Source organism: Nyctereutes procyonoides, unplaced genomic scaffold (genome assembly GCF_905146905.1).
Source record: "Nyctereutes procyonoides isolate TBG_1078 unplaced genomic scaffold, NYPRO_anot_genome, whole genome shotgun sequence".
NCBI classification, from domain to species: Eukaryota; Metazoa; Chordata; class Mammalia; order Carnivora; family Canidae; genus Nyctereutes; species Nyctereutes procyonoides.
In genome coordinates, this window is record NW_026575140.1 from 84,976,017 (window position 1) to 85,001,226 (window position 25,210).

The following is a 25,210-nucleotide window of genomic DNA, read 5'->3' on the forward strand; positions in this document are numbered from 1 at the left end:
GGCAAGTTCTGGCTTAGGGTTTGCGGGTCCCTGCAGCCCGGGGGAGGGTCCCGGAGAGTTGGAGCTGATGACAGGGGACCCAGGAGAAGGTTCCTTTCAAAGTGGAAGGACTTTTTTGGTTGACTTGGACACCAAGTTTTGTTTGCTTAGCAGTTAGTTTTCAGTTCTGGGGAGATTTTTACTGGATGGGAGTCAGGTGACTGCAGGAGTCTTTCCTATATCATCAAATACCTTCTGTAAGTCATTTTCTTTTCTTTCTTTTTTTCTTTTTTTTTTTTTTTAAGATTTTATTTGAAAGGTGGGGGGACGCCTGGGTGGCTCAGCGGTTGAGCGCCTCCCTTTGGCCCAGGGCGTGATCCTGGGGTCTCAGGATCAAGTCCCACATCGGGCTCCCTGCATGGAGCCTGCCTCTTCCTCTGCCTGTGTTTCTGCCTCTCTCTCTCTCTCTCTCTCTCTGTCTCATGAATAAATAAATAAAATGTTAAAAAACAAAAAACAAAAAACAGAGAGAGCATAAGCAGGTGGAGGGGCTGAAGGAGAGAGAGAAGCAGGCTCCCCATTGAGCAAAGAGTCCCCTGCAGGGCTCGATCCTAGGACCTCAAGATCATGACCTGAGCCACCCAGGCACCCCAGTCATTTTCTTTTGCATAGTCACTATCCTGGGGGAAGATATGTTTCAATTTGTACTTGTGTGCTTAAAACAACAGAAAGTAAATATTCTTCAAGGCTTACATACCCTCCCTCCTGATTTTCTGGCCTCTGCCCCCTGTTTCCTCCAGGACGTTGGATGGAAAAAGTGGTAATGTGATCTTGTCTGTGCAACCCATCGCTTGGGTTCTCCCCCTCCGACCCTCTGCGTTTCACTGTGTGTGGGCTCCAGGCCTTTCTGGGCATCTGTCCTTCGGGAAATCATTCCTTGCTCTCTTGTCGGAGCTGGCCTTGAGCCCTGCTGTGTTTCTAGGGACTCTGGCCGTGATCCGACTTGAACTGGCTGGTGGAATTGGCCCTGAGAGTTATGGGGCCTCTGTCTCTGTTCATAAGCAAGCACCTGGCTTCCCAGCACTGAGTTCTTAGGCGCACCTGCTGATGTATTTACTCTTATGAAAGAGAGAAAGGAGAGGCGGAAGCAGGCACTGGCACGCTTTGTCTTCCGTTAGCTTTATGGCCCTGCAGAGAGATTGTTATGTACGGAGAGATGGTTACGGATGCACTTGAGACCTAGTGGGTGGGAGCTCCCTGCCACCTCCTCCTCTGGAGGCTGATGGACGGTGTGCAGGCCTGAAACCCCGTTTAGGGTTGAAGGATGTGGCTCTTATCTCAACTTTGCTGCTTACTGACCTCGCTGGCTTTGTGACTTTGGACAGGACACTCCCTCTCTGTCAGCCTCAGTTCCTTATCAATAAAGTGACTAGGTTAGGCAGGGTGATCCCTCGTATGCCTAAGAATGGAGCTGAGAGTAAGGTTGTAAAAGGCAGCCGTCCAGTTACTGATTAAACAGCAGGTCCGGGCTGACTGGAGCCCCAGCAGGGGGAACCAGGGCCCTGCCATTGAGCCAGTCCCAGTGCTGACAGCTTTGCTCTATAGCAAGGCTGGGGGTCGCCCCTGGGGTGCACTGTCCATGCTGTCAGCCACTTTCCCCTTCCCAAGGAACTTGCTTTCCGTTTCCCTTAACACCTGCTTCCTGAATTCCTGAAACTGCTCTCATTGGGAGGCAGAAAAACAGGATCAAATCTGGGTCTGCCACCAAGAGGCTGCGTGATCTTGCAGTCATCATGGGCAGTCTCCCTGCCTTATCTATAGAGCGGGAGTGATGGCACCAGTCATGAATGATTACAGGATTGTTGTGAGGGTCATGTAAGAAAAAAGAGTGCAGCTACTCTGAAAATTGAAAATAAACTTAATAAGCTATTATTTTGTTACATTTCGTCTAATATATGTAAACATACACTTTATCCAAAGAGCCTAGCCAAAACCTTACTATTTTTTTTTCATTTTAAAACATGATTAGACTACCAAGGACTATTGGGCATTTAATGAAAATCTATACCCTGAAAGAGAGAGGCAAAGACAAAGTTCTGAATGTAAAATAAAATCGAGTTGGTATCCTAAGAAAGAGCAAGAAGGTAGTGCATTCATAAGAAAAGGCTGCTCTAAAAAGTAACCATCAAAGAATAAAACATCACTCTTGGAAATGAAATACATGATTTTTTTTTAAGGTTCATTGCTTTTATAATAAGGCTTGAGATTGGGTGACATTGGTCCTCCAATTTTGTTCTTCTTCTTCTTCAGAGTATTTTGCATTTCCATATGAATTTCAGAAGCAATTTATCCATTTCTCCAAAAGCCTGCTGAGGTTTTTTTTTATTATTATTATCTGATCTATTAACCAATGTTTCTTTTCTTTTTTAAAAAAATTTATTTATTTATTTGAGAGAGAACACGAGACAAGGGAAGAGGGAGGAGCAGAGGCAGAGGGAGAAGCAGGTTCCCTGCTGATCAAGGAGCCCGACAGGGGGCTTAATCCCAGGACCCTAGGATTATGACCTGAGCCAAAGGCAGATGCTTAACCAGGAGTCACCCAGGAGCCCTGAGCCTGCTGAGATTTTGATCAAGATTATATTGAATATCTAGATGAATTTGAGGAGAATAGACAAGTATATCGAGTCCTCCAATCCATGAACATGGGATATTACTTGATGTATTTAAGTCTTTTAAAATTTCTCTCAGTACTGTTTTGTATTTTTTAGGGTTCAGGTCTTGTATATATCTTGTCAGATTTATCTCCTAAGTATTTCATATCGTTGATGTTATTGTAAATGGCATTTAAAAAAATTTTAAATTTCCAATTGGTCATTGTTATTATCATTGTTATTATGTAGAAATACAATTGATTTTTTTATGTATTAATCTTTTTAATTTCTGTGTATCCTGCAACCTGGCTACACTCACTGAATATTTCAATAGCTTTTTTGACTTACAAAGCTACAGTAGTGAAGATGATATCATATTAGCATAAACACACATAAATAGATCCATGGAGCCAAATGGAGTCTGGAAATAGACCCACAAATATATGAACAATGGATTTTTTTTAAAAAATTTTAAACTTTTTTATTTTCTAAGTAAGCTCTATCCCCAACATGGGGCTTGAACTCATGACCCTGAGATCAAGAGTTGCATGTCTACCAACTGAGCCAGCCAGGCACTGCCTTGGGCAACTGATTTTTTTTTTAAGATTTTATTTATTTGCCCCGCACCCCCCGCCCGCCTCCCCCTGCACCCCCCGCCCCCCTCCCCGCTGTGTCCTTGCCCCCTCCCCCCACCCCCCCAAAAAAAAGAAAGATTTTATTTATTTATTTGCCACACAGAGCGAGCACAAGCAGGGGGAACTGACTGGTTTTTGATAAAGGTGCAGAGACAACTCATAAAAGAGACAACTTTTATATCTGTATAAAAAAGAAACAAAAAAAGGAAAAGAAAAAGAGAGAAAAAAAAGAACTTTTATCTATACCTTGCACCAAATAAAAAATTTTAAAACTCAAATTGGGTTATAGGCCCAAATGTAAATCTAAAACTGTAAAACTGTTGGAAGAAAACATTGGAGAAAATCTTTGGTGTTTTGGATTAGGCAAAGATTTCTTAGCTACAACACCAAAATCACAATCCATAGATGAAAACTTGACAAATTAAACTTCATCAAAATGAAAAACTTCTCTTCTTCAAAAGACTCTATTAAGAGAAAGAAAATACAAGCTGCAGACTAGGAGAAAAATCTTTGCAAATTATATATCTGTTAAATGACTTGTAACCAGAATATATGGAAAGAACTCTCAAAGCTCAGTAATAGGAAGATAAGCAAACCAACTTTAAAAACTAGAGGAAAGGGCGCCTGGGTGACTCAGTTAGTTAAGCGGCTGCCTTTGGCTCAAGTCATGATTCCAGGGTCCTGGGGTTGAGCCTCATGTTGGGCTCTGCTCCATGGGGTGCCTGCTTCTCCACCTGCTTGTGCTCTCTCTCTCTCTCGAATGAATAAATAAAAATCTTTAAAAAAAAATCAGGGAAAGATTTGAAAAGACACTTCCCCGAAGAAGACAAACAGATGGTAATTAAGCACATGAAAAGATGCTCAACATCATTAGTCATTAGGGAAAAGCAACTTAAGACCACAGTGAGATACCACTATATATCTATTAGAATGGGTAAAATGAAAAACATTGACCATACCAAATTTTGGTTAGGACGTGGACAATGGGAGTCCTTGCACGCTGCTGATGGGAATGTAAAATGATACAGTCACTTTGGAAAATAGGTTGGTGGCATCTTAAAAAACTAAAAATATACCTGTCCCACAAACTTGCTATTCCACTCGTAGGTATCTATCCAAGAGAAATGAAAGCATATGCCAATAAGAGGATTTGTGCAGGAATGTTTATAGCAGCTTTATTTGTAATAGCCTCAAATTAGAAACAACCCAAACGTTTTTCAACAGATGAATAAGTAAATCATTGTACATACATACAATGGGCTACTACTCAAGAATAGAGAGGAATGCACTATTAGCATAATGAACGTAATATCATGGATGAATTTCAAAATATTGTGCTGAGTAAAAGAGCCCAGACAATAAGGAGTACATGGTACATGCTGAATAATGCCATTTACACAAAGTCCTAGAAAAAAGCAAATTAGTCTTTACTGATAGGAAGCTGATAAGTGGTTGCTTTGGGACTGGAGAGGGAATCAGGGAGGAATGGGAAGGGAGGGCCAAGAGGAAACTTTAGAAGATGATAGATATGTTTATTATCTTGATTGTGGTGATGGTTTCATGGGTGTATATATATATATGCCAAGAATTGCACACTTTAAATATGTATAATTTATGTCAATGATATGTCAGTGAAGCCATTTTTAAAATTCCATAGAAGCTACACAGGAGTAAGTTTTAAAAGTCCCAGAATAGAACCAATGACAAAGAAATGTAAAATATGAGAGAAGGGAGAAAACACCAGGGAGAGATGCAAAGGATCTACTCTATCCTTGGTGTCCTGAAATTTCATTGTGATATATTCAGCTAAGTGTGCTTTTTCATTTATCTTTCTTACTATTCAGTGGGCCTGTTGAATTTAAAGATATATGCCTCTCCTTAGCTCTTGGAAATATTCTTACAGGGTTCTTTGATAATGTCCTCTATCAGGTTCAGGAATTGGGCTCAGGCTATCAGATAAAGGAGAGCTATGGAAGGGTATTGTTAGGAATCCCCAGATCCCCACTTAGATAGCAAACCAATGTACTCCTACCTCATCAGTCCTCTATGAGGGATGTGAAATAGATTTCTCTAGACTTGAGGATGTTAGGTGCAGAGGAAGGCTGTAGGGAGGGGTGAAAAATAGTCAAAGGCCTCTTCTTTCACATATTCCAGAATGCTAGTGGCTGGGTTTAAATCACTCTATCCAGGAGATTAGAAAATTATTCTGTGGAGCAATTAAGTCATCCCATAGGAAAAAACGATAGACATAGTCTAACAGTTGGAAGTGCCTAGTTAAAAAAAAAAAAAAAAAAGTAGCTCACCACTTAATTGTAGCCACGGTGAAGTGACTGTAGCAAACATCCACACAGAGCTTCCAGTCAGTCTTTAGGACCTCATTCCTAAATATGAATGAACAATCTAACATCCTTTCTTCAACATGAAAAAGAAAGTCCAAAACAGAAAAGGTACTTGACAGCAACACAAAGATGAGAAGATTTTGCATTCAAAGTTCAGAAAACAAGAAAGAGAAAAATTCAGAGAATAAGAAAGTACTCTTGGAAATTAGTTAACAGCAGAAATGAAAAATTCAGTGGAAAAGTTAAACAATGAGGGGGTGGTGCCTGGCTGGTGTGTGACTCTTGATCTTGGGGTGATGGGTTCGAGCCCCATGTTGGGTGTACAGATTACTTAAAAAAACCCCAATGAGATGGATAATAGTGAGAATGTATAAGTAGAGAATCAATATAATAGGAATTGCAGAAAGACTAGAGAAAATGAAGGGGAGGACATAATTTAAGAAATAATACAAGCATACTTTGGAGATGTTGTGGATTCAGTTTCAGGTGATTGCAATAAAGCAAATGGCAAATAAAGCAAGTCAAATGAATTTTTTGGCTTCTTTGTGCTTATAAAAGTTATGCTTACATTATACTGTAGTCTACTAAGTGTGCATCATGTCTAAAAAACAATGTACATACCTTAACTTAAAAATACTTTATTATTAAGATATGTCAAACATCATCTGAACTGTCAGTGAATCATAATCACTGATCACAGATCACCATAAGAGATATACTAATAATGAAGAAGTTTGAAGTCTTGTGAGAATTAGCAAAATGTGACATGGAAACATGAAGTGAGCAAATGCTATTGGAAAAATGGCACTCAAAGACTTGCTTGACTCATGGTGCCACAAATCTTCAATTAGTAAAAAGTGCATTACCTGTGAAGTGCAATAAAGCAAAGCACAATAAAACAAGGTATGCCTGTACAAGAAAGTTTCCCAGGCTGAAAGATAATGAATCTCCAAATTCAAAGGGCCGGTGGAGAGAGCTCAGGATAATGAAATTTAAAGACTCAATTTAAAGCACATCCTCAAAGCTTTCAGAGAGGGATAACAAATTATGAATAAGAAACAATGGATTTGTACTGTTCTTGTATTTCTCCAAAGCAAAACTGGGAGCTAAAAAAACAGTGGAGCCTTCAAAATTTTAAGTGAAAATGATTTGAAACCTATAGTTCGATACCCAGCCAAACTATCAACAAATGTGCATACAGAGGTAAGGTACTTTCAGAAGTGTGCAACATCTCAAAAAATTTTCCTCTTGAGAAGCTAGTGAAGTGTGTATTTCTCCCAAATGAAGTAATCCAAGAAAGATGAAGACATGGAATCCAGGGAAGAGTTTTTTTTTTTTAATATTTTATTTATTTATTCAAGAGAGAGACAGAGAGAGAGGCAGAGACACAGGCAGAGGGAGAAGCAGGCTCCATGCAAGGGGCCTGACGTGGGACTTGATCCCGGGACTCCAGGATCATGGCCTGGGCTGAAGGCAGATGGTCAACTGCTGAGCCACCCAGGCATCCCTGAGGAATAGGGGTTTTAACAGAAGACGGAGAGGAAGGAAATTCCCTGGATGCTATTGAAGGAAGTTCCAGACAATAGTTATGGGAAAGGACAGAGGAGGGAAGATTCCAGGAAAAAAAATGAAGTGAGAGGTTATTTGACAGACTTTCTATGTGGAAGATTAGAAAAGTACTGCAGGGCTCTAAGATTGTCTAGGAAGCCCTGGGTATATGTTCAAAAGAAATCCAAGTAAATGAATTCTGCAGCAGGGGAAATAAATTAGTTGTACTGGGAAGGAAACAATAAAGAACAATATTTTCAAAGACTAATATGGTTGACCTCTGAACAACACAGTTTGAATTGTGTGGTCCCACTTATATGTGGGTTGTTTTTTTTTTTATTTATTTATGATAGTCACACACACACAGAGAGAGAGAGAGAGAGAGAGAGAGAGAGAGAGAGGCAGAGACATAGGCAGAGGGAGAAGCAGGCTCCATGCACCGGGAGCCCGACGTGGGATTCGATCCCGGGTCTCCAGGATCACGCCCCGGGCCAAAGGCAGGCGCTAAACCGCTGCGCCACCCAGGGATCCTGGTTTTTTTTTTTTTTTAATAAACACAGTTTAGTCCTATAAATGTATTTTCCTTATGAGTTTCTTAACATTCTTTTTTTCTAGCTTACTTTATTGTACAGTTTGTAATTCGTATAACGTACAAAATATGTGTTAATCAGTAAGCCTTCTGGTCACCAGTAGAGCTATGAGTAGTTTTGAGGGAGTCAAAAGTTATATGTGGATTTTTGACTGTGTTGGGGGTGGACATCTCTAACCCTGCCAGGGTCAGCTGAGTATGGATATGATTTTTAAAAAAACAAATTTTAGCCCTATAACTATTGGGGGGGATGGGAGATACAAAAGGAAAGAAGGATATGGTTATTATTATTTTTAAATTTTATTTATTTATTTGACAGAGAGCAAGAGCAAGAGACAGAGCCCAAGCAGCGGGAGAGGCAGGCTCCTCAGTGAGCAGGGACCCAATGTGGGGCTCAATCCCACGACCCCTGACATCAGGACCTGAGCTGAAGGCAGATGCTCAACCAGTTGAGCCACCCAAAGAAAGAAAGATATTAGAATTCACATGATCATAATAGGAAGTCAGATGATTATATTTTTGAATAGATGAATCAAGAGATAGTGCTATTGGCATATTACCTGGAAATACGGAGATAAATTCCAAAATAAGCAGTTGGTGAAAGCACTTTAAGCGGTCACCTCTGGGGTGTGTTTCATTCCTTTTTAAAAACGTATTTTATGGAGACATAATTGACGTGGAACGTTGTGTTGGTTTAAGGGACAGAGCACGTTGATTTGATATACTTACACGTTGCAATCCGAGGCCCAAGGTAGGGGCTGTGTTCCTGCTGCAATATTCAAGTCGCAGCAGGAACCAGTTGAAGAACAGAAATAGGAGGACCCAGCGTGGCAGGAATGGGGGGGCTCAGAGTGGTGGAGTTCCCAGATGGTGCTCCCGCGTGACAAGACCAGCCGTGTCAGTTCCCGCACGCGGTGGAGCGTGAGGTGGGCACCAGAGGAAAACCCCACCTGGGACCGCACACGGCCGCGTCTGGGGGGTTGGGACGTGGGGGCTCTTGCCTTTGTCATGTCCCCTTTTGGAGTGGGTCACCCCTGAGGGGCCGGAGCTCCTCTCCGGGGTTAAGGGCACGCGGAGTGCGTGTCACAGGGCAGGACAGTTTCCTCTTGGCCCTCGGGTGCGTGTGTCCTTGTCCTTGCTTCCCTGGCCCTCTCCGGCCCTCTCCGGGAGGAGCCCGGGTAAGCTGCCCTCCCGTTTGTCGCAAGTCTTGCTCTTTCCCGTCCTTGTCCTGGGCGTGAGTGTGGGTGTGGGTTCCCGGAGAGACGGGCCCCACATCACCTGGGGATCCCGGACAGGGACACTTAAGGTGGGAAACAGACGGCGTGTCCCCTGGGCCTGGCGGGTTCCGCCTTATTGCCGAGCTTCCGTGGGGCTGGCTCAGCGTTGGCTAGGCGGCGGGGGGAGGGCGGCGGGGGGGGGAGCCTCTGTGCACCTGGAGGAGGTGACACGCCCTGGTGGCCGGTCCGCCCCGCCCCCCCGGGCGTCCACCTGGTTGGGGTGACTCACGGCTGGGCTTAGCCCGCCTGTGTCATTTTGCTGGGACCTGTCAGCTGGAAAGCCCTCTGAGCGTGGCGCTGCCGGCCCAGGGCGCGGGGGCTTCTCCTGGCCCGCTGTCCACGCGGGAGCTGCCCGCCCAGGTCACGGCCGTCCCTGAGCCGCTTTGCGTCTCTCTGTTCAGAGCATGAGTGGCGTCGAGGAGGGCGTGGAGTTCCTGCCGGTCAACAACACCAGGAAGGTGGAGAAGCGGGGCCCCAAGCGCTGGGTGCTGCTGGTGACCGGGCTGGCCGGCCTGGTCCTGCTTTCCCTCGTGGCTTGCCTCCTGATGTGGCACTTCCAGTGTGAGTAGGGCCAGGGCTTGGCCCTGGGGGGGAGGGCGGGACAGTGCTCCTCTCCGGGATAGGTGCGGGGCCCACGGGTGTGGCGCGAGGGAGACAACTGGGGCAGCTGGGGGCAGCCGAGGAAGCGTCTGGGGCCCTGTCTCTCCTGGCTCTTTCAAGCCCTAAGGGTGGAGGGCTGGCCCCAGGCCATGTGTCTCCTGGCCCCTCCTGGTGGCTCCTGGCCCCCTCCTGGCCCCTCCTGGTCCCTCCTGGTCCCTCCTGGCCCCTCCTGGTCCCTCCTGGTCGCTCCCAGTCCCTCCTCATAGCTCCTGGTCCCTCCTGGCCCCTCCTGGTCCCTCCTGGCTCCTCCTGGTCCCTCCTGGTCCCTCCTGGTCACTCCTGGTTGCTCCTGGCCCCTCCTGGCCACTCCTGGCCCCTCCTGGCCCCTCCTGGTCCCTCCTGGTTGCTCCTGGTCCCTCCTGGTCATTCCTGGCCCCTCCTGGTCCCTCCTGATCCCTCCTGGCCCCTCCTGGCCCCGCCTGGCCCTGCCTGGTCCCTTCTGGCCCCTCCTGATCCCTCCTGGTCCCTCCAGGCCCCTCCGGGCCCCTCCTGGCATTCACTCCCCGAGGGCTACGAGGGCAGCTTGAGGACACTGGGGGTGATGGTGACCACCGCTGAGCACCCTCTTTCTCTGCCTCCCATAGACCAGAACATGCGGGTTCAGAAGATCTTCAATGGCTACCTGAGGATCACCAACGAGAACTTCGTGGATGCCTACGAGAACTCCAACTCCACTGAGTTTGCAAACCTGGCCAACAAGGTGAAGGAAGCGGTGAGTCCGGTCCCAGGGCAGGGAGCCCCGTCCCTGCTGTCACCCCTGGCGCACCCGCCCTCACCCAGACCCAAAGGACACGGCTCCCTTCCCTCCCAGATCCCTGGCAGGCGCCTGGGAAGGGGGCGCAGGTCGGGGGGTGCTGTTGCCGCTCTCCGGCCCGCCTGTGAGCCCTGTCTCCTTTCCCCAGCTCAAGCTGTTGTACAGTGGGGTGCCGTCCCTGGGCCCCTACCACAAGAAGTCGATGGTGACCGCCTTCAGGTGGGTGCTGGGGAGAGGGCTGGTGGGGCAGGGAGCTCGCAGGCGGAGGAGTGGGCCTGGAGAGCCAGGCCTATTTGTCTCTCGGAGCCGCTGTTGTGCGCCCTCCCAGGCAGGGCGACCGTAAGGAAGTGGCCAGGGGACCCGGGGCCAGGGCAGGTGGCTTGTCTGCCGCATAAGCGGCTCAGTAACGGTGGTGACCGTTTGTTACTTTTCCAAATCTGGGCTTGGAGGGCTTCAGCGAGGCTCCACATTTTCCTTCCTTAACCGCCTTCAACACACTGTTTTTTAAAAATAGACTATCTCAAGGGGACTTTCGGTTTTGTTTGATTTACTGTGTACGAACGCCGTGTGGCAGGTGGCATTCTCATCCCGTCTCCGAGTCAAGGAGACAGAGCCGGGGGCTTGGGGGTCAGTGTGCCCAGCTCCCGGAGAGCTGGGCGCCCGCAGCCCAGGCTGCTGCCCAGCTCCCCAGCCCCGAGCGGCCCCAGCACACGTCCGGGTGGGTGCCGAGACCGAGAGGAGAGGGAACAGGGTACGGGCTCTGGCTTCAGGGATCCAAGGGAGGGCAAGCGTGAGGAATCTGGGGCGGGCCCCTGCCTGGAGGAGGGTGTCGGGGCCCAAGCCGTCCCATCTGCACCCGGCACCTGGGGGGGGGGATGGGGACAGGGGGAGCCCGGTGCCCAGCCGCGCCCCAGCCTCATGCCTCTCCCCCAGCGAGGGCAGCATCATCGCCTACTACTGGTCCGAGTTCAGCATCCCCCAGTACCTGGTGGAGGATGCCGAGCGCGTCATGGCCCAGGAGCGGGCGGCCGTGCTGCCGCCCCGAGCCCGCGCCCTCAACTCCTTCGTGCTCACCTCGGTGGTGGCCTTCCGTGAGTACGGGGCGCCAGGCGTGGGCAGTTGCCGGGCAGTGGGGGGAGGCGCAGGCCGCGCTCCCGAGCAGGTGCAGGGACGAGAGGATGCCCGCGCCGGGAGCAAGGAAGCAGGAGCGGGGACCTTGCACGTCGGTAACCGCTCTGTCCTCCTCCTTCTTCTTCAGCCACTGACCCCAGAACAGTACAGACCGCCCAGGACAGTAAGTATCCTGTCCTCCTCCCAGACCAGAGGGGGGGTGCCTCCCCACGCGGGCATACAGCCCCCACCTGTCCCAGGCCGCGAGAAGCCCCGTCTTCCATCCGTCGGGGGTCCAGGGAGGCCGGGGACACCTCAGAGGGCCCAGGCCCAGGTGCAGCGCCAGGAAGGCCCTGGGTGGCTGCCCCCGCCACCTCTGGCCGCCTCTGCCCAGCGCTGCCCCCACGACCTCTCTGTGTCCCACGCAGACAGCTGCAGCTTCGCCCTGCATGCCCGGAGTGGGGAGCTGATGCGCTTCACCACGCCCGGCTTCCCCGACAGCCCGTACCCGGCCCGGGCCCGCTGCCAGTGGACCCTGCGCGGGGATGCCGACTTCGTGCTGAGCCTCACCTTCCGCAGCTTTGACGTCGCGACCTGTGACGACCGGGGCAGCGACCTGGTCATGGTGTATGACACCCTGAGCCCCGTGGAACCCCGGGCCGTGGTGCAGTGAGTGTCCCGGGGGCGTGGAGGTGGGCGGGGGGAGGGGATCGTGGGCTGGAGCTGCGGCCGATGCTGGGCCCCTGCACGCCACCGGGCATCAGAGGTCAGGGTGCGTGGTCCTCAGTGTGAGCTCCTGCAGAGCTCGGAGGTGACGTCCGCAGGTGGGCCGGGCAAGGAGGTCACCCCGGGGCCGAGGGGCGGGGTGGGGGTGCAGACCCCACATTGTTACCAGTTATGTGGAGGTCGATGGATCGGGAGACGCTGCCGTTGAAGAGATCTTCTGTGACCCACAGTTCCCGTGGGCGGGGCCACAGGGGAGCCCCGGGTCGCCAGGAGGCCCGGGGGTGGAGGGAACATGGGCAAGGGCCTTTGTCGTGGTTTCCGGGCAAGACAAGGCAAGGCAGCTCCGCAGGTTTCGGGTCGCTGGTTGCATAATTCCGGGGGGTTCTGGGGCACAGTGCCGTGTCTCGTCGCCTGGCACCTGGTGGTGGGGTGCTAGGGCTGGTGATGGTGGCCTGGAGACCAGCCCCGGAACGAGCCTCGGGGAGGAGGTGGTTAGGGAGTGGACGAGCCAGGGAGGAGGCCGTTAGGGAGTGGGCTCCGTGTTGAGTGTGTGCGTGCGAAGGGCTTGCCCCAGGGTGATCGGCCGCTCCGGGGGCTCCCAGTCCCGGGGACAGCGTGTCCAGGGGCGGTACGGCCCAGTGGCCACAACGTGCACCTGCTGACCTGCTGAGCTGGGGTGCCGGGGTGCTCGCGCGGCTCACGGCGCCTGCCTCAGTGGGCCACCTTCTCCTGCCGCCCGCGGAAATGAGCGGGGCAGACGTTTCATGGTGAATAATGGGGTAACGTCCCGGCTCCGGCCGGGATGGGAGCGTCTGTGGCCGCCGCTGGGCAACCGGCTCCAGTGTGTGTGCGGGGCGCGGTCCCCCTCTGGCTTCTGGGTTGTACGACGAAGGCAGCACAGGGTTCCGGGGGGAGAAGGCGGGGAATAGCCCCGCCTGAGAGCTCAAGCCCCCATCGTGACTGTCCCACCTGGACGTAATCACGTCACATTCGTGTCGAAGGCCCGTCCACGCACGTGCTGTGCGGGTGTACGCGTGATGGTCTGTCCCAGTCAGTCGGCTCGGCTCTTTCCTCGGTGACAGTTGCATCACCTGGCGGCGCGTAGAGGCCAGTGACTCGGGCGTCAGCTGCGTGGGTTCCGGAGCCTGGATGCCCAAGTTTTGTTTTCAGCCCCTCCACTTATTAACTGTGGACCCTTGGGCGAGTTATTTTACTGCCTGTGCCTCAGTTTCCTTATTTGTGGAATCCAGGGGGGGGGAGCGGCTAGTATTTACTCGGTAGAGTTGTTAGGAAGAACTCACAGATACGCAGCTGAGCACGGAGCCTGGCGTGTTCCCGGGTGCTGGGGGAGCTCTCACTGTTACTGTTATTATTATGATTTATTTATTTATATTTTATTTATTTATTTATTTATTTATTTATTTATTTATTTATTTATTTATTGTTATCATTTAGTCCATAGTTTAACGAATCTTCTGTAGTCAGACATTGGAGGTTTGTGAGTTTTTGCTGTTTTTTTTTTGTTGTTGTTGTTGTTTTTACTTTTTAAAATATTGCATTTAGGGCAGCCCTGGTGGCTCAGCGGTTTAGCGCCGCCTTCAGCCCAGGGCGTGACCCTGGAGTCCCGGGATCGAGTCCTACATTGGGCTCCCTGCAGGGAGCCTGCTTCTCCCTCTGCCTGTGTCTCTGCCTCTCCCTCTCTCTGTGTCTCTCATGAATAAAAATTTAATAAAATAATAAAATAAAATAAAAATTGCATTTATTGATTTGAGAAAAAGAGAGAGAGCAAGACCAGGCATAAGCAGGGGGACCAGCCGAGGGAGGGGACGCTTCCGCTGAGCGGGGAGGCCGTGCAGGACCCCGGGACCGTGACCGGAGCCGAAGGCAGATGCTTCATCGACTGAGCCACCCAGGCGCCCCTGAGCTTTTGTGGTTTTAACTAAATCCGTGTTCAGGTCGTTTATGCAGGGAGGGGCTCTTGAGGGACCAGGGCCTGGATGGGACCAGGGCCGGGCGCGGGGTCTGTGTGCTCCCCGTAACACGCGCCCCTTCTGCCCCCGCAGGCTGTGTGGCACCTACCCTCCCTCCTACAACCTGACCTTCCTCTCCTCCCAGAACGTCCTGCTCGTCACGCTGATCACCAACACGGAGCGGCGACACCCTGGCTTTGAGGCCACATTCTTCCAGCTGCCTAAGCTAAGCAGTAAGGACGGGCGCGACGGGGCCCAGGCGGGGCTGGCGGGGCCCAGGGGCCGGGCGGTCCGGCTGGGAACTGGCCGGGGTCGGTGACAGAGGTCGGTGACAGAGGTCCGAAGCTCGGAGCCGCGGGGCCTTTCACCTCCTGTGTGGGTTGGGAGGCCTCCCTGGAGGGTCAGGCCCCGGCGTCAGACCACCCGGCCACGGGGTCCTCGGTGCTCAGGCCCGTCTCCTGCCTCTCCTTTCAGGCTGTGGCGGCTCCTTACGCGGCAGCCAGGGGACCTTTAGCAGCCCCTACTATCCTGGCCACTACCCGCCCAACATGAACTGCACCTGGGACATTGAGGTAGGAGCCGGCGGGTGCCCGGGAGGGCAGGGGCGGGGGAGATGGAGGGCAGGGGGAGGGGGCGCCCCGGGATGGCAAGAGGAGGGCAGGGAGAGGAGGTGGGCTCCCAAGCTGCCCCCAGAGCCAACTCGGCAGCCTGCAGTGCGGGGCAGGGGCAGGGGCGCGAGCTTGCGGCTCCGCAGAAGCCGCTGGAATCCTAGCTCCTGCTCGGGACTGCCTGGGGGACCCGGGCCGGTCCCCCCGTGCCTCGGCCTGCTCCCGGGTGGAAGGGGGGTGACGGCGAGTGGGCCTCTCAGAGGTAAAGTCAGGTAAAGTCGCAGAATGTGTGCGAGCGCGGAGAAAGCAATCGCTAAAGGGCGGCGAGCTGGACCAGTGTCCTGGCGCCCAGGCCGCCCTCGCGCCATCCTGGCTGCCCCGGCTGCCCTTTCCTTGACGGCGCCGGGAGGCCCGCACGCTCTCTAGGGGAACCGGGTGCCTCTCGCCTCTGAGCCTGGAGGTTCTTCCAAACGGCCAACCCGCATCCCTCCTGCTGCGTGTTCCGTGCTGCCCGCGGGCCCCCGCCCACAGCCCAGGCGGCGCTGGGTTTCGGGGAAGCCACAGAGACCCAGCGCGTGTCCCTCCCTAGGTGCCCAGCCACCAGAACGTGAAGGTGCTCTTCAAGGCCTTCTACATGCTGGAGCCCAACACCCCCCCGGGCACCTGCTCCAAGGACTACGTGGAGGTCAACGGGGAGAAGTGAGCGCCCTGGGGCGGCCGGTGCTGGGGGGGGTTGCCCCCAACCCCGCAGGACCCTCTTCCTACCGTCGAGCACCCCCTCCAGGTACTGCGGAGAGAGGCCCCAGTTTGTGGTCGCCAGCAGGAGCAACAAGATCACCGTTCGCTTCCACTCCGACCAGTCCTACACCGACACGGGGTTCTTGGCCGAGTACTTGTCATACGATTCCAGTGATCGTGAGTACACGTCTCCAGGGGGAGCAGCCCGGCTAGAGGGGCTGGATGGACCTTCCAGCTGGGTCTTCCTAGCCTTGTGCTCCCCTAGTTCCGAGACACCAGGGCACGCGGGGTGTGTACCACTCCGGCAGCCTTTTGAGGGAAAAATAAAACCCTGCCATAGATGCATTTACTGGAGAAGGCGGCAGTGAGTGCTTGGTCCGCACAGCGCCCTGTAGCCCCTGCGAGGCACCGGGGCCCAAAGGGTCCCCCTGGCCCCCGAGCCGTCTGTCCCGTTGTTCCAGCATGGCCTTGACCCTGCCAATCTGTGCCTGACTTTGTGGCCTTTTAGCGCCTTTGGGACTAGTAGCGCGATTCTGAGACACGTGAGAATCCACGGGGCGTGGGCGCCGCAGTGACTACCCTGAGCTCCGACAGTCGGGTGGTCTCTCCCTTTCATTCCCGCGCATGGCGGTTTTCCCACATTGGCGCTGACGGTTTGGTTCCGCCCGACGTCATGGAGACGGTTCCCGTCTGCACAGGATCCAGACTTAAGTTGCGGGCTCCTGCTCGGCTCGGCTCCCGGAGCGGGACGAGGCGAACGACCCCTCTGATCAGTAACTAGAACTCCTGGCGAGGAGCCAGGAGCGCCGCCCGCCCCCGGCCTGGCTCTGTCACCGGCCTTGTGACATCAGCGGGCTGACACGTTTCCAGCCTCAGAACTCAGGAAATCTCGGGATGCCGCCTGACACGCGGAGCGGGTGCACGCATCACCCGTCTGCCAGGCTACCGCTGCTCCGAGTGGGGCTGGGGGAGCCTAGCACTCAGCGGGTGTGGGCGGCCGGGGACACGGGCCGGGGGACAGGGCACAGTGGCTGCCTCCGTCCACCTTGTGTGGAGCCCCCTGGGGCTGCGGCCGGGCGGCCAGGAGGGCCCCTCGCTGTGGCTCTGCGGCTGGCCACCCGGGCCGGCCTTGGGTGGTAGGTCCCCGCTGCGCCAGCCCGCTGGGGCCCGGGACCCCTGCCCCTCTACACCAAGGGCCGGCTGGGGGACAGGGTCCTGTTTGGTCGTCAGTGTGGCCGTGAGGGTGGCCCCGAGGGAGGGCGGCCAGCGTGGATGGCGGGGCCGGTGGCCGCGGACCTGAGGCCCACCCTGTCCCCCGCAGCGTGCCCGGGGAAGTTCATGTGTCACACGGGGAGATGCATCCGGAATGAGCTGCGCTGTGACGGCTGGGCTGACTGCACGGACTACAGCGACGAGCTCAACTGCCGTGAGTGCCCTATGCCCCCCCCCCGCCCCCCCCGCCCCCTGCCCTCCCTCCCTCCTCCCTCTGAGCGAATGGCACAGTGTTTCTGCAGTCCTGGGGTCGGTTCCATAGCCGGGGAGCCCCCTGCCCCCCAGCAGCTGTGGTTGCCGCTGCTTCCCTGGGGAGCAGTTTGCACTGGAGGCCTGGAGCCCGGCTCACGCTGCCCCCCCCCCCCCCCGCTCCCTTTAGAATGCAACGCCACCTACCAGTTCACGTGCAAGAACAAGTTCTGCAAGCCCCTCTTCTGGGTGTGCGACAGCGTGAACGACTGCGGAGACAACAGCGACGAGCAGGAGTGCAGTGAGTGTGGGGCGGGGCTGGCCGGCCTCCCTGCGGCCCACCCTCAGCAGGGGCCGCTGGGCCACCGCTCAGTGTTTGTGCCTCCCGCCCCCAGGCTGCCCAGCTCAGACCTTCAGGTGTGGCAACGGGAAGTGCCTCCCACAGAACCAGCAGTGTGACGGGACGGACAACTGCGGGGACGGATCCGATGAGGCCACGTGTGACCTGGGTGAGGCCTGGCCCAGCCCCACCTTCCTTTAGGGACTTCTCTCCTGGTGGGACCAGGAAGGAGGAGGCAGCCGTGGCCTCGCTCACACTGTAGGGTGTCCCAAGGTTGATGAGCACAAACCACCCTATGTGTGAAGCGTGATGAGAAAGTGTGTTGGTGGGGGGAGAATGTTCCAGAAGGTGGAGAACCTCCGGTGGGGCTGGGAGCACGTGGGCGTGGGCATGGGTGTGGATGGGTGGGGCCAGCCTGATGAGGGGCGTAAGGTGGACGGGTCATCAGGTTTCTGGTTGGGTGCTGCCAAGGAACTGATTCTCTGCCCCTTATACCTCTTGCTGTGCAGTGAGAACTGTGGCCTGCACCAAACACACCTATCGCTGCCACAATGGGCTCTGTTTGAGCAAGAGCAACCCCGAGTGTGATGGGAAGAAGGACTGTAGTGACGGCTCGGATGAGAAGGATTGCGGTGAGCAGGGCCGCTGCGCACGGTTGTGCAGGTTGTTCACTGGGCAAGGCCTCTACAGAGGTGCCAGTCATGCCAGTGCCTCACTCACCCAGCTCTCCCCTGGTGACAGTGTGTGTCTGCCCGGGGGGGAAGGATGATTGCTGTCCCCTGGGCCAGCTCTCGTCTGTCAGCAAGGAAGTCTAGGCAAATGACACTCAAATTAAATCCAGGCAAACCAGCAGGTGTCCGAAGGCCTCCAAACGCATTTGGGCAGGAATGGGGAGGTGGGAGTGAGAGGGTTTGGGGTCTGGGGCAAGGAGAGGGGCCAGGTGAAAGTCAGTGGGGTCTCCGGGTCTCAGAGATACCTGTAGGGGGTCCCCCCCGAAAGGGGACAGCCTCCCACGGCCTCTGGCTCAGCTGGGCGCCGGTGCCCAGACCCCGACCCTCTGACCTTTGGGTTTTCTGCTTCTCCCAGACTGTGGGCTGCGATCGTTCACCAGGCAGTCTCGGGTCGTTGGGGGCACGAATGCGGACGAAGGCGAGTGGCCCTGGCAGGTGAGCCTCCACGTGCTGGGCCAGGGCCACGTGTGCGGGGCTTCCATCATCTCTCCCAACTGGCTGGTGTCGGCCGCTCACTGCTTCATTGACGACCGAGGATTCAGGTAGGCCGGCAGGCATCCCTTCTGTGTTTTCTTTCTCCCCGAGTGTACGTCATGCCAGGTTGGCGCCGCTGGGGCTTCACAGCAGTGATCACAGACACAGACTTAGGTACCGCGGTATCCGGATGCCCCTCCAGAAGCCCAGTTACCGTGTGACTGCACCTGCTCCCATTACATCCCCATTTTCCAGAAATGGAGGGTCAGGGAGGTAAGGACAGGAGCTCGAGGGCACGCAGCTAGCGAGTGGCACAGAGAGACTAGAGCCCGCGTGCGGATGCCAAGGCTCGTGGGGGTCAGTGTGCACGGGGGCTCCTCGGCACTGGCTGACTCAAGACTCACATTCACGCTCCAGCCCTGCTTGCCTGGTGACCTTGGGCAAGTCATGCTCGCCTCCTGGGCCTCAGGTCCCTCCGCAGTAAGGGGGACACCATGAGTTCCTGTCCTTGGAGTTGTGAGAATGACGTGCTCTTGCTCCTGAGAGGCTCTGCACCTGGCACGCCGTGTGCTCTGCCCATGGGAGCCTCGCATCCTCGGGCACACCCAGCCTGGCATGGGGAAGGTCTCTCAGGAGGGGTCATGCTGGCCTCCCAGGACGGGGGCGCGGGGGCAGGTGGCCTGCCCAGGCCCGGGGCTCCTTGTGTCCTCGTGCCAGCCTGCCCAGGCCCTCTGGCCGCCGGCCGTCGAGGGAGTCTGTTGGGACCCCTTCCTCCCGGAGGAACAGGCACAGGGGAGGGAGCAGAGCCTTCCGGAGGATCCCCACCCTCTGCTGGCTGCGCAAAGGAGGGTGGCTGGGCTGTAGTCCCCCTCCTGCGGCTGGCAGGAGAGCCAGGGCCCAGGCAGGTGCACGCGGGCGTGGCTGATGGAGGTCACTCGGAGGTCAGGCGGGGGTGGGGGAGCCGGGTCAGGGCCCTTGTCCCCGGGGCCCTGCTGGGCTGAAGGGCAGCGCACCCCAGCTGGCCCCCTCCCTCGTTTTTGTCACACTTTGCTCTGCCCCTGGCAAAAGTGGTTTTGATCCTCTTCGGGAGGGTGAGAGCTCACTGCAGAACTTGTAACACTGATTACCCTGGGATAGAGACGGGGTTCCGCACGCCGTCACCCGGTTTCCCTGGCCGTGCACCGGTGTGGCCCCCGCACAGCGAGGCCCACCTGGGGCCCCTGCTAGGAGCCCCGGAGCCCCCGCGGGCTCACCTGGCCTTCCGTGGCTTGCACACTCAGCTCCCCTGGGCGCCGGAGCCCGTCTGCGTTACCACTTTGCCTTCTGTTGTCCCGTGTCCCCAGGCTGCGATCAGGCTGCGTCTTTGTTTCTGTGATCGTGACAGTCTGGAGGCCAGGGGTCCTGTCGAATGCCCCTCCCCCCCGGGCTCGTCTCATGTTCGTGTGATATTAGACACGGCTTCTGAGGGTTTGGAAAGAAGGTCGCGCCCCGTCAGCAGGCCCAGGATGCCGGCCTGACATCGCCGGTTAATGTGGGTCTTTCTCCTTGGGCCCACGCGGTGCTTGCCAGGGCTCCCCGCGCTCAAGCCCCCCTTTCTTTATTCTTTGGGACTGAGGCAGCGTGCAGCCCTTCTGTGAGGAAGCTTCGGCCCTTCCCTTCCACGCTATTGATATCCGTGTGGACTCTCGCACACTCGCGTCTCCTCGGGTTGTAACCCAATGCCCTGCTTGTGGCTCAGACTCTTCCAGATTTGACACTGCTGTCTCCTCAAGCATGGCCCCGTGTCCCTTTGATCGGCCCCCATTCTTTGGTTCTTTTGAGCCACTTCTGTGCTTTCGGGCCTTCCCAGGGGCTCTCGGCGCGTCTTGTATTTGCACAGGCCCAGGCCTGGAATTAGCCTTCCCGCCAGGGATCCCGTGAGTGGGACCCAGCCCGGGGCACTCGGCGTCCTCAGAGTTGCCACAACCCCGCTGCTTCCAGACCCTCGGCATGGCAAGCCTGGATCCCCACGTATGCCGCCCCCCACCCTCGGTTCCTTCTCCCTCCTTGTCTTGCTTCATCACTGAATTTTTCATTTCCTCTTCCATCTTCTCTTGATTCCTTTTTTTTTTTTTATTAATGAAAGACAGAGAGAGAGAGAGAGAGAGAGGCAGAGACACAGGCAGAGGGAGAAACAGGCTCCATGCGGGGAGCCCGATGTGGGACTCGATCCCAGGACTCCAAGATCATGCCCTGGGCTGAAGGCAGATGCTTAACCGCTGAGCCACCCAGGCGTCCCAATCTCCTCTTGATTCCCAGTCTTCCTTGAGAGAGTGTGGTCCATGCAGGCAACACTGTTGCTGTGGTTACTGCGGGGGCCCCAGATGGATCAGGCTTCTTCCCTGCACTTCCCAGGCTTCTGGGGTGGGGGGGACCTGCTACGTCATGTGTGCTCATGCACACACATGCGTACACGCACACACACACACATATATGCACATACATGTAGGCGCACATCCACACATGTGCACACATGCGTGCACATACATGTATATGTGCCCGTGCACTTGCATGCACACACATGTATACACGCACACATACACGTGAATGTACACGTGCACATGCACATACGTACATGCGCCCACGGTGTGTGCTGTGTGGGGATGGATGGTGCACAGGTTACCTAAGCCCTGCGGGTAGGAGTTGAGAATCGGGCCCTGGGCAGGGGAGGGAGACCTGGGAGTGCCTATGGGAGCAGGAGCATCTGATGTTCTGGGTGCTATTGGGGATGTCATTGTTTTGGGATCATTTTTTGGAAAAATCCTGAGCTTTTCTTGCTACCTCTGATTGCACGCCCTTCTCCCCTACTGTCTTTGTATCTCCTCCCCCACACCGGGGATTAGCTCCCAGCAGTGTCAGTGTGTCATCCTTATGTGTTCAGTCTGCCAGTATACAGGGTACCGTTTGGAGTTGTGACTCGTGTCCCACTACCAATAGCAAACCTCGTAGACGTGGTTCAGCCTATTTCCCAACTCATTTTGTTCTTAGAGTACATACCGCTGTTAAAAGAGTCTGTGTTGAGTTCTGTGTTATGCCTTCTGTGGAATATCAGATCACTAATATATATATATGTGTGTGTGTGTGTGTGTGTGTGTTTAATTCACGAGAGACACAGAGAGAGAGGCAGAGACACAGGCAGAGGGAGAAGCAGGCTCCACGCAGAGAGCTTGATGCGGGACTTGATCCCGGGTCTCCAGGATCACACCCTGGGTGGAAGGCAGCGCTAAACCGCTGAGCCACCTGGGCTGCCCTAAGAAATATATTTTTGGCATCAGAAGAAAATGTATTAAAAGAAGGAAACAAGGGGGTCGAAGGGGATGAGTGCTTGGCGGCAGCCACCAGCGGTTTCGGTGGAGGGCTGCAGCCGCTCGGAAGCCTCGGCCCACTGGCCACGGGGGCAGCAGCAGGTGGCCGGCCTCGGTGGGCGCTCGGCTCACCGCAGCTGCCGGGGCTCCTGTCCCAGGTACTCGGACCACATGGTGTGGACCGCCTTCCTGGGCCTGCATGACCAGAGCAAGCGCAGCGCCACTGGGGTGCAGGAGCTCGGCCTCAAGCGCATCATCTCCCACCCTTACTTCAACGACTTCACCTTCGACTATGACATTGCGCTGCTGGAGCTGGAGAAGCCGGCCGAGTACAGCAGCACCGTGCGGCCCATCTGCCTGCCCGAGACCTCGCACAGCTTCCCCGCCGGCAAGGCCATCTGGGTCACCGGCTGGGGTCACACGCAGGAAGGAGGTGAGTGGGCTGACACCGCCCCCCCCCCCCCCCCCCCGCTGGCGGGGCCAGGTGTCCAGGAGCGAAGCGGCGCCGGGCTCCGGGTGGAAGGCCGGCCAGGCCCCTGGAGGCAGCCGCGTGTGATGCAGGCCTGGGCGGGAGCCCGGGCTCCCCGTCCTTCTGCCTCCGTCCCAAGGCCGGTGGTGGGGAGACCTGTATGGGAAGCTCAGTTATGCGACAGCGCTGCGGGCTCTGTAGAGCGCAGAGCGGATAAAGAAGACCCTGACTTGGGGCGCTCCTGCCTTACGACCCGGGGCGCCCCCTCCTGCCCCTTCCCACACCGCTTCCCGGCGACGCCCCGTCCCCCGCCCCCTGCCGCGCGGTGACCCGCAGGGCTGCAGCACGGCCCCTCGGTTGGGCGGCAGCAGCTCCTGGAGCCCTTGGGGCTGCGAGGCCCCTGCCGTGGGATGGCCCGCGTCAGCCTCGTCCCCCGCGCAGGCTCCGGCGCGCTGGTCCTGCAGAAGGGCGAGATCCGCGTCATCAACCAGACCACCTGTGAGAGCCTGCTCCCGCAGCAGATCACCCCGCGCATGATGTGCGTGGGCTACCTCAGCGGCGGCATGGACGCCTGCCAGGTGCGGGCGTGGCGGGGGCGGGCCCGGCGGGGGCGGGGCCTGAGGCGAGGGGGCGGGGCCCCAGGGGTAGGGGGCGGGGCCCGGGATGGGGGCGGGCCCCAGGGGAGGAGGCGGGGCGAAGCCCGGCCAGGGGGCGGAGTCCAGGGCGATGGGCGGGGCCGGGCAGGGGGCGGGGCCCTGGGCAAGGGGGCGGGACGGGCCCTCACACCTCGGCGCGGGTCTCCCCGCAGGGCGACTCCGGGGGCCCCCTGTCCAGCGTGGAGGCGGACGGGCGGATCTTCCAGGCCGGCGTGGTGAGCTGGGGCGACGGCTGCGCCCAGAGGGACAAGCCGGGCGTGTACACGAGGCTCGCTGTATTTCGGGACTGGATCAGAGAGGAGACTGGGGTGTAGGTGCAGGGCCATCCGCGGCCACCCCAGCGTGCGCACGTGCCGGCCAAGGACAGGACCGCTCACCGCACCCCTGACTTGGGCGCCCCGGAACCCAGACTGTGAACCCAATCCCCAGGCCTCCGGAGAGGGCGCCCCGGCCTCCAGAGCAGCGCATGCAGGTGGGAGGAGGACGCTGGCCGGGCGGGGCCGCAGGCGTGAGGACACAGCCTCCCGGCCCGCAGACCTGCCCGCCTTGCCCCCGGGCGCAGGGGCCCTGCAGGGCTGCCCCGGGATCCCTGCCGCGGGGCCGTGGCGCCCTGTCGGTTCCTAGGCTCGCACTTCAGGAAACCCAGGCGAGACTCTGGAAGACACACGGGCCTAAGATCTGAATTTTTACCAGCTCCTAGGGTGGGCTTCAGTGTGTGTATTTGTGTGTATGAGTAAATTGTTTTTAGGTAAATTGTTTTCTCACTGGTCTTACTGCGGGCGCCCTTTCCGCCTTCCTCCTACCCCAGTTGCAAGCAGTAAGCTGGATTGAAATTGCCCTCAGCACAGACGCTGGAGTCGGGCTAAGAGCAGGGGCCACGGCGCCCTGTGGTCCCCTCCAGGCAGTAGGGGCCCATGTTCGCTTCTGAGAGCAGGGCCTGGTGCCCTGGAAGGAAGGGTACGTGGGGCCGAGAGGAGGCGGGGGGTGCGGCCTCTGCCCAGCCTGGGTGCCCTAGGAGAGGGGGAGCTGCGCCCCAGGAAGAAGGAGGAAGTGCGGCTTTCCCTGAGGCCGTGCAGGGGGTCAAGGGTGATCTGTGCATCCGTGTGTGCACCTGTGCACGCAGGCATGAGGGTACACGCAAAGCCACGCGGTCCAGGGTGGGCCCAGCAGAGGGTCCCTGAGCCGCGCAGGAGGCCCAGCGTTTTCCTGAAGTGTTCTCACACCTCCAGTGCACCTTCCTTGGTGTCTCCTTATTAGAATATTCTCTCTCTCCTTGCTCGGAGTGACACAGAGCGGTAGCATCAACCGTCTGCGGGGTGGAGGGCTCAGGGAATTCTCCAAGGGACATGTGAGAGCCTTCTGTTCGCCAAGGCACAATGCGAGTTGGGCTGGCGAAAGGCGGGGCTTAGAGAGAGGAGCCGGCCAGCCATGAACAATGATGGGCTGCTCCTGGCTGTCACCGTATCCCTGGCCCAAACTGGCTCCTAGAAGATGCTAGTACGCGTTTGCTGAACGAATAGTCGTTGCCTTGCATGAGTGTGGGAACCAGAGGGAGGGACAGTCAGGTCACAGCCATCTGGACCGGCTTCTTGGAGGACCTGAGCTGCCTCTGATTTCAGCCTGAATGCTTTGCTCTCGGGAGGAAGGAGAAGCTCTGTCTTGACACCTGAGCACGGATGCTGTTGGATTTTCCGTCCAGGGAAGGGGGAGGGCTCCATTCTCTAGCGAGGCCTGACAAGCAGCAGACAGACGCTGTTGTCAGGAGACCCCTGCGCAGCTGGCACCGCGTTCTAAATGGTGACATCCAGGGAGGGGCTTCCCTGTGCTCTGCCTCCCCAGCACTCAGGGGCCCCAGGTCCCCGCCTCCGCTCGGGTGTGGAGGTGGTGGCAGCCCACACGGTGCATAGGGAGGCCAGCCTGTGCCTGCCCATAGTGTCCTCAGTCTCCCCCCATGGCCTGACTCCCTCCCCAGGAATGCAGGAGGACTTTACTGTGAAAGTCCCTTTGTCCCCTAAGGGCACCCCCTTTCTGTCACCCCACCTTTCCAATTTACTGTGGCTCCTCAGCCCCATTGTTTTCCACCTGGGGGAGGGTTAAAAATACAGATAGTTCTTCAGCCGCCCCCCCCAGGAGTCTCTGCGTGTTCCCCCA

The 25,210-nt window shown here is 56.2% G+C and overlaps 1 protein-coding gene across 1 annotated transcript in view; it reads left to right on the forward strand.

Moving 5' to 3' along the window:
- Positions 1-23,812, forward strand: part of ST14 (ST14 transmembrane serine protease matriptase) — a 36,510-nt gene extending 12,698 nt beyond the window's left edge. Inside the window, exons 2-19 of the mRNA XM_055305609.1 lie at positions 9,420-9,579; positions 10,263-10,390; positions 10,581-10,651; positions 11,366-11,523; positions 11,691-11,726; positions 11,971-12,211; positions 14,332-14,471; positions 14,713-14,810; positions 15,436-15,545; positions 15,631-15,761; positions 16,906-17,010; positions 17,236-17,346; positions 17,441-17,554; positions 17,895-18,017; positions 18,472-18,658; positions 22,093-22,367; positions 22,845-22,981; positions 23,212-23,812. Of these exons, the coding sequence (XP_055161584.1) occupies positions 9,420-9,579; positions 10,263-10,390; positions 10,581-10,651; positions 11,366-11,523; positions 11,691-11,726; positions 11,971-12,211; positions 14,332-14,471; positions 14,713-14,810; positions 15,436-15,545; positions 15,631-15,761; positions 16,906-17,010; positions 17,236-17,346; positions 17,441-17,554; positions 17,895-18,017; positions 18,472-18,658; positions 22,093-22,367; positions 22,845-22,981; positions 23,212-23,373 (2,487 nt within the window). The 3' untranslated portion in view covers positions 23,374-23,812. The remainder of the gene's footprint in view (positions 1-9,419; positions 9,580-10,262; positions 10,391-10,580; positions 10,652-11,365; positions 11,524-11,690; positions 11,727-11,970; positions 12,212-14,331; positions 14,472-14,712; positions 14,811-15,435; positions 15,546-15,630; positions 15,762-16,905; positions 17,011-17,235; positions 17,347-17,440; positions 17,555-17,894; positions 18,018-18,471; positions 18,659-22,092; positions 22,368-22,844; positions 22,982-23,211) is intronic.
- Positions 23,813-25,210: the final 1,398 nt, after the last annotated feature.